At 60.9% G+C, this 7,019-nt stretch overlaps 1 protein-coding gene across 1 annotated transcript; it reads right to left on the reverse strand.

Annotated features, from left to right (window-relative positions):
* Window positions 1-507: 507 nt before the first annotated feature.
* Window positions 508-6,989, reverse strand: CPNE6 (copine 6). The gene is made up of 17 exons (XM_082449537.1): window positions 6,898-6,989; window positions 5,445-5,616; window positions 4,839-5,018; window positions 4,410-4,484; window positions 4,179-4,253; window positions 3,936-4,019; window positions 3,756-3,845; window positions 3,283-3,387; window positions 2,972-3,058; window positions 2,674-2,733; window positions 2,276-2,409; window positions 2,145-2,199; window positions 2,001-2,052; window positions 1,534-1,667; window positions 1,179-1,415; window positions 806-980; window positions 508-706 (listed from the first exon to the last, which is right to left on the reverse strand). Exons 2-16 carry the CDS (start codon window positions 5,610-5,612, stop codon window positions 843-845), a joined length of 1,674 nt encoding a protein of 557 aa, XP_082305663.1. The 5' UTR covers window positions 5,613-5,616; window positions 6,898-6,989; the 3' UTR covers window positions 508-706; window positions 806-842.
* Between the last annotated feature and the right edge of the window lie 30 nt (window positions 6,990-7,019).

Consider the following 7,019-nt stretch of genomic DNA (forward strand, 5'->3'; position numbering starts at 1 on the left):
CACACACACACACACACACACTTACACACACACATTCACACACCAGGAAAACCAGGCTGCAAAGACCTTAGATACCCCCTCTGTATTCATAATTCACTAGCAGACCTGCTGCCCTCCTTCAGTCCCGCACCCCATCCCCCCCACCCCTTCTCAGGCTGCCTCACAGCTGTGTGAGGGCTGGAGTTCAGCCCCTGGGGGGCTCAGCTGAGCTTCTCTGAAGACACCTTAAGAGGGCATCAACTTGCCCCCTTTACAGCCCCTTATTACCCCTCTATCTCTGGTAATTAACCCCCAGGGGGCCTGGGCCCCCCTGGGGTTGGGAGTTGACGGTAGGGACTCCTCAGATCTCACTGGCACATAGTTGGGGTGAAACTGCAGAGCCACCAGGCTGTCTGGGGAGCTCTGGCTCAGAATTCAAAAGGTGCTGGTCCTCATTTCTTAATGGTGTGTGTGTGGTGCTATGGACTGCCCAACGGGCATCTGAGGCATGATGGGTAGAGGCTGAGGTGCTAGGAGTGGTTCCCTTTATTAACGGCTAGAAAGTCAGGATCACTGAAGAAAGTCACTGAGGGGCCACAAGGCTGAGGGGTACGGGGCCTGGAGAGATGGAGCAGGGCTCACCACTCACTTCCAGTACCCAGGGAGCACAGCTGGTCCAAGAGGGAGAGGCACTGGTCACTTGAGTCACAAGGGTCAGGACAGGCACCTGGGGGAAAGTGGGATAGTCATAAGCACCCTCGTCTACACCACACCCAGCTGAGATGGACTCCACCAAGATCCACCCCCCTAGCGTCCCAGGACTCACTGAGAGACTGAGGGAGTGTCGGTCCGGTTGTCGGCTGTCACAGGCTAGGGCTGGGCGTCGTGGCTGGCGTGCAGGACCTGGGAGGCCCGGGGCTGATGCCCTGGCTGGCGTAGTACTCCACCACCTGCCGGGGCACCTCGGCCAGGACGCACTTAGCTAGCGCAGAGGGTGCGGCCTGGGATGGGGACGGGGATGTGGTTAGGGGCGGGAGAGTGGGGGAAGGAGGGGCTCAGGTAAGAGGCGGGGCTTCGGGTGGCCAGCTGAGCTCCAGCGTCCTTCGCAGGACATCAATCAAGTGAGGGAGGCGGGTCAGATTTGGGCGGCAGGGGGAGCTGAGGAGTCCTTCAGCCGGGAGGGGCCTCCGGGCACTCACATCCTTGAAGTCCCGGAAGGGCACGAACTGGACGATGTCGCGAGCCGCGGGCACCCCTCGGGGGCAGCGCAGTGGACCGTCATCGCCGTCCAGCAGCCGCATGTCGGAGAAATCGGCGTTGCCCACGCCCACGATGATGATGGACATGGGCAGGCGGGAGGCGCGCACGATGGCGGCGCGGGTCTCGGCCATGTCGCTCACCACACCGTCCGTGAGCACCAGCAGCACCGAGTACTTCTGAGGGCAGGCAGAGGGGGAGGAAGGGTCAGCTCTGCGGCCTTGGCACCGGCCCCAAGCCCGGGCCCGGGCCTCACCCGAGGACACCAGGTTGCCCGCTTCAGCTGGGGCTCCTCACCGTGGCTTGGCCAGTGCTCTGCTCCCGCTGGGCTGGCCCCGCCACGCGGTTGATGATGGGGGCCACGTTGGTGGGGCCATAGAGCTGGATCTGGGGCAGGCAACGGCGATAGGAGGTGATGACCCCCGAGATCTCTGTGGGCAAAGAGGTGAGGAGGGCAGAGATTAGCAGGGAGCCCTTCCTGAACGCCCTTAAAGCCAGGAGGTGCTTCTCTGTCTGAGGACTGCCCTGCCACCAAGTTCTTCACTAAGCAGGAGAGTTGGATGGTCCAGGTGCTGGCAGAGTTGGGTGGGCAGATACTGGGCCAGGGGCTGGATGTCTTATCAAATGAAGGCAGGTGTTGGATGGGTGAAGGGGCAGGGAGCAGGGCCCAGGGGAATGGAGTCTGTGCTCCTGCATGGGGTGTACAGGAGTAGGCAGCAAGCTGCATGCAGGGAGGCGGGGCTGGTGGGAATCTCCTCTCTTACCTTCACATTCAGGATTTTCCGGGTCAAAGTTGATAGCAAAGTCATGGGACACCTGTGAGGGTAGGGTGAGGCCAGCCAGGGGATGTTTTTCCTTCTTGTCTGACCCTCCCAACATCTGCTCCCTTCCGCTCGCACCCAGCCTACCTCAAAGTTGGGGGGGATTCGAGCCCCAAAGCCAAACGCTGGGAACCGTTTGTCACTGGGGAGAAGAAAAGTCTGTGGGGGCCCATTGGGCAAGGCGCCCCTGCCTGTCCAACACCCCGACCCCCTGCTACCTGTCGTAGTCCTGGCAGATGCCTCCCACTGCACGCAGGGCCTGCAGGTAGTGGTTGGGCTGGCGGGGGCTCAGGCAGTGCAGGGACTGGCTGCTCCTCGGGTCCCCATTGGAGGCGGTGAAGTCAATGGCCACCTGGTGGAGATGGGGAAAGTGTTATGGTGCATCTGTGAGCGCCAACAGAGAGGCTGGGCCAGAGCTAGGGCCTGTGGGGAGGCCTAAGGTGAATCTAAACAAGCCCACAGGTAGTCTCATCATAGAGTCGGGTGAGGGGAACAAGCTGACCACGCTAAGGCTCACGAGAGGTCCAAGTAGGGGCAGTGGGGATTCTGGGCTCTTCTGTTCACTATGGGCCTAGCCCCTCCCCCTTGGCCATGTCCCCGTCCCCTGGGCCTTTACCGTGAAGTTGATCTGGCAGCCGCCCATGATGTAATCCAGAAAGGTGTGCACCTTCTCCACCTGGTGGGAAGGGGGGAGTAAGGTGGAGGGATGGTCCCTTGAGGAGGAAGCTGGGTGGGGCTTCTGTAGGGGAAACGGAGGGGCCAGAGTTTTTGAGGTTGAAGCTGGTGGTGGATAGGGCAAGGGTTCTCAGTTCCCAGGAGCAGGGAAATGATCTTTGAAATGAGGGCAGGGTTGAATCTGAGGTTGCCTCGGGGGTTGGGGTGGGGCAGGGCTTGAGGCGGGCACTGGAATTTACCGTGCATTGGGCCAGCACTACAGTCCCTGAGCTCTTGTAATTCTTCTTCTTGTCCCGGTACTTGGGGTTGATACAGTCCCACTGCATCTAGACCCCACATACCCCACAAGCCCAGGGTCACATCACGTGACCCTTCCTCCCCCTTCCAGCGGAGCCTCCCAGAGTGAGACCCCCATGGCTCAGTCCTCAGGCTGAGCCCAGGGCTTTCCACCCTCTCCACCTCCTATCACGTGTGGGGGGGCTCTTCAGCATCACCCTCAGGATTCTCCCAGGGATCTTGGTGGGATTCTGGCTGAGGGTCTTTTTGGTACCTCCTGCCCAGGGTTTGCTGTTCCTTCCTGCATCTCCTGGAAGGTGCTGGTGAACTCGCCAATGAAGTCATGCTTCCCACTGGAGTCATAGTCATACACCAGGAACTGAGAAGGCAAGGGGGGTGGGGCGGTCAGGGTCAGGGAGGCTTTGCAGAGGTTCCTGGGGGCAGGAGGAGGGACTCAGGGTGGTAGGGGCCCAACAGTCGCTAGGCCCAAACAGATGTCCTCAACCTGCCTAGAGAAGCCACTTGCTGAACTTCATCCTTTGGCTCAGTCCGGCAGGGACTTTGGCCTCTGCTAGAAGGCACACACATAGGAACATTGAGCTGTGACTGGTTCTTTACCCACAGTGGGAAGGGGTATCACATGGGGGAGAGGGAGGGGCTTGCCACACTCGGGGGTGGGGGTGGGGGAACGGTCTCCGGCAGAGGCCGGATGCTCCAACAGGCTGCCCTTGTTTGCGGGGGCCTCACCTTGAGAGGCCGGTGGACATCGCAGCTGCACAGGGAGTGCAGGGACAGACGGAACGGCTCCCAGCTGGGGTTCAGATTGTTCTTCACCACCTTGAAGAGGCACAGAGAGCTGGTCACCCCCGATCTAGTTTCCCCTGCTCTCCCCTTCCTCCCTCCTTCCCCCCAGCCCCAGGTACCAACCTCTGTCCTCCAGACCAGCTGGTCGCTCTGGTCCCCATTGGTCTTATAGATCTCCATGAAGGGGTCAGACTTGCTGAACAGATCCTGGGGACATGGGGGAGAGCGTCCATGAGTCTGGTGAGGTCTGAGGGGGAAGTGGCTAACACCACGAAGGAAGCAGCGCTGGGACCTGGGCTTTGTCCTGAGTAGGGGGGCTAGGCTCCCTAACAGTAGAGATGGGGACCTGGACTCTGGGTTTCCAACCTTGTTGTCCAGCTTGTGTGCTCTGAAGGTGAGCTGCACATAGTCATTGGTGCCAGATACCTCTTCGGCCACGATCTGCAAGGCGGACACAAATGACAGGATTCCCCCAACCCACTCCCACAAGGCCCTTTCCCTTAGATGGGAGCTAGCCCTGGGCATGAAGTCACCATGGATGTCCATGCAGGGGCATTAATGCCCTGCCAGAGGGTGAGTACAGGTGACTTTGCCTACCGTGATAGTGGACTTGCCCGCGTTCTTCCCATTCTTCAGTAGCAGCGGCTTAGTGACCTTGGTCTGTGACACAACCTGGGGATGGAGGTGGAGGGGGACCCAGCTGTGACGCCCCCACCTGCTTTGGCCAGGGTACAAGGGACAGGGTAATAAGTGCCCTTTGAGCTCTCACAGGGGCTGCACTTGGGCTAGGATTGGACTTAATTTCCGCAGCAACCTTAACGGGTAGGCACTGTGACCCGCATTGTTTAGATGAGGAAACTAAGACTCAGAGAGGTTAAATATCTAGCCCAAGGCTGCACAGCTGGTGAATGGTGGAGACGGGCGGGGTCCAAGCCCCGACTGAACTAGCTCCAGAGCTTATCCTCTGTCTTCTTTTGGCTTCCAGAGGCAGAGCGATGGGGGTGGGGGTGGGGTGGGAATGCAGACCTGGCCCAAGGTGCACTCGGTAGAGCCAAGGAAGGTGTCATTGCGGGGGCTGGTGGCTCCGTCCTCGGCGTCAAACACGTGGAACTGCAGGGGTTGCTTCTCCTCAAAGAAGTACTCGAGGGCCAGCACCCGGGAGAAGACAGGGCTGGAGCAGGAGCGCAACACCTCTGTGCGCTCCACCTGCGGCAGAGGGGAGCGTGCCTTCTGGGAACCCGGGCTGCTTTGCCTTGCCCTGGACCGCCCCGGTCTTGCCCGTCTTCCTCAGGCTTCCGCACCCCAGCGACTAGCTCTTCTCTCCCTGGGCTGAACCCCAAGCTCAGGGTGCTGCCAGCCCCCAGGACCATCAGCCTGCTGGGGCTCTCATATTTGGGAGTGGTGCCACTGACTTCGGGGGCGATCTCAGGACCCAACGGGACTCTGTGGGCTTTGGAATCTGTAAAATGGTTTGTGTGTGTAATGATGGCACCCCCATCTGCAGGGTTACCCACACAGCCTGGAAGAGGCCCCTGGGAGTCCTGACAGTCCCCCATGAGGCTTTCACTGCCCCCACCAGCCTCCTCCCTCTCAGTCCCAGAGGTGAGTGAAGGAGATCCCAGCCGCTCTCACCTCCACCCACTGCTCATCAGAGTGGAGCTTGAGCAGCACACAGGGGTGAGGCTTGGTGAGCGTGTCTCGGTCTAGGAGGCCGTGGCAGGACACCCGCAGCTCCACTCTCGAGGCCCCCAGCGTCATGGCTGGGGGCTCAGGCACCCATGCCATCTCCGGGCCGGACATGTCCCTGTGGGGACAGAGCAGATGGCCTGGATGCTGGAAGGGGAACACCTGCCAGGGGAGGGGGTCTGTCTCTGGGAGCCAGGGGCCCACCCCCTTGCCCTTCTCCCTGAGGTCCTGGCATCTCATGGACCTGCTTCCCAGTGACCTCGCTCAGCTTCCCCTGAGCACTGAGCTGGGGAGGGTGGAGGACCCGAGCCCCCCACTCCTACATAGCCCAGTGCCCCTGTCACCCCTGCTGGCCTGATATGCGTGGATGGGGCTGGAGAGGGCTAGAGGGCTCGGGGGGGTTCCTGGCAGCCTTGCTCCTAGGCCATCAATTGATCCACACTTTCTGCTACCTCAGCACCTTCTGCTATTTCCTGACTGATGTCTGAGTCAGCGCTGCACTCAGTCCTGGCTCGAAGGAGCTGAACTGGGGCAAGGGGTCCCTGCCAGTCTGAAGAGGATGGTCAGGAATAGAGGCTGCAGTGGGCAGGAGGAGGCAGATTGGAAGGTACCCTGCGGGGCTGTCCCCATCCACCTCCCCCGACTCACCTTCTGGTTGGCTGACGGAAAGGGAGGGATGGTGGGCTTGCAGAGTGAGAAGCAGAGCCCGGTCCCTGCTGAAATCTCCTCCAGGTTCCTGGCAGTGGCTCCCACTATGACAACGCTGGCTTTCCTCCCCACCTCCCCTGTTCTCACACTTCTTGGCAGCACTGGCACTGTCTCTTAGCGACAGGATTTTTGGGGCGCCTCGGCCCCCTCCATGCAGCCCGTGGGATGCACGCACGCCACCCTCCCCCAGCAGAGGCACCAAGCTTCGGGCAGCAGCAGGCAGGGGTCCGCTGGCCTGAGTTCATGGCGGGGCCATCCATCTATCTTTGTCTGTCCACATCTCAGGGTGAGGCTGTCTGATCCCATGTCGTGCTTCCCCAGCGAGTGTCCGTTGGTGTGTCTGAATGCCCCCACCCCGTGTCTGTCCCCTAGTCGGGTGTCTGTCTTCAGGAGGGTGTGACAGTTCCCGTACCTCCCTCAGAACTGGGACCCTTCCCTGGCTGGGTACCCCCTCCCCACAGCGTGTGCCTTTCTGGGTACGTGAGGGAGGGTCTGAGTTGAAGGGGTCCTCTGCATTCCAGCCACAAGTCTCCCAGCTCTCACAGGTCCCCTGAGTTGGGCAGGGGCATGTGATGGTGAGGGTATTGGGCAGGACTAGAGACCTCTCTGGAGGCTGGGGGCGATGTTGTTATGGAGACTGGGCCAGGCTGGGCCGGGCTGGGGCTGGGCTAGGGAGGAAGGGTGGGCTCACCTGGGCTCTAGTCGGGGGCTCCTCTCTCCAGCTCTCTGGCCCTGGCCCTGACTCCCTTGCTGTTCCAGCCGCTGGCGCAGGCTCCGACTCCGGCTCTGCAGCTATTTATGGGGCCTGGATGG

This window comes from Balaenoptera physalus (assembly GCF_965194825.1).
Source record: "Balaenoptera physalus genome assembly, chromosome: 2".
Lineage (NCBI taxonomy): Eukaryota > Metazoa > Chordata > Mammalia > Artiodactyla > Balaenopteridae > Balaenoptera > Balaenoptera physalus.

Bases quoted from the DNA above. Each gene is read 5' to 3' on its own strand.
- CPNE6 (XM_082449537.1), bottom strand. From the start codon at position 5,612: ATGTCCGGCCCGGAGATGGCATGGGTGCCTGAGCCCCCAGCCATGACG. The intron at 5,019-5,444 runs GTGAGAGCGGCT...CCTCTGCCGCAG, and splicing joins CTGATGAGCAGTGGGTGGAG to GTGGAGCGCACAGAGGTGTT. The intron at 3,388-3,755 runs GTGAGGCCCCCG...TTGCCTTCTCAG, and splicing joins ATGTCCACCGGCCTCTCAAG to TTCCTGGTGTATGACTATGA.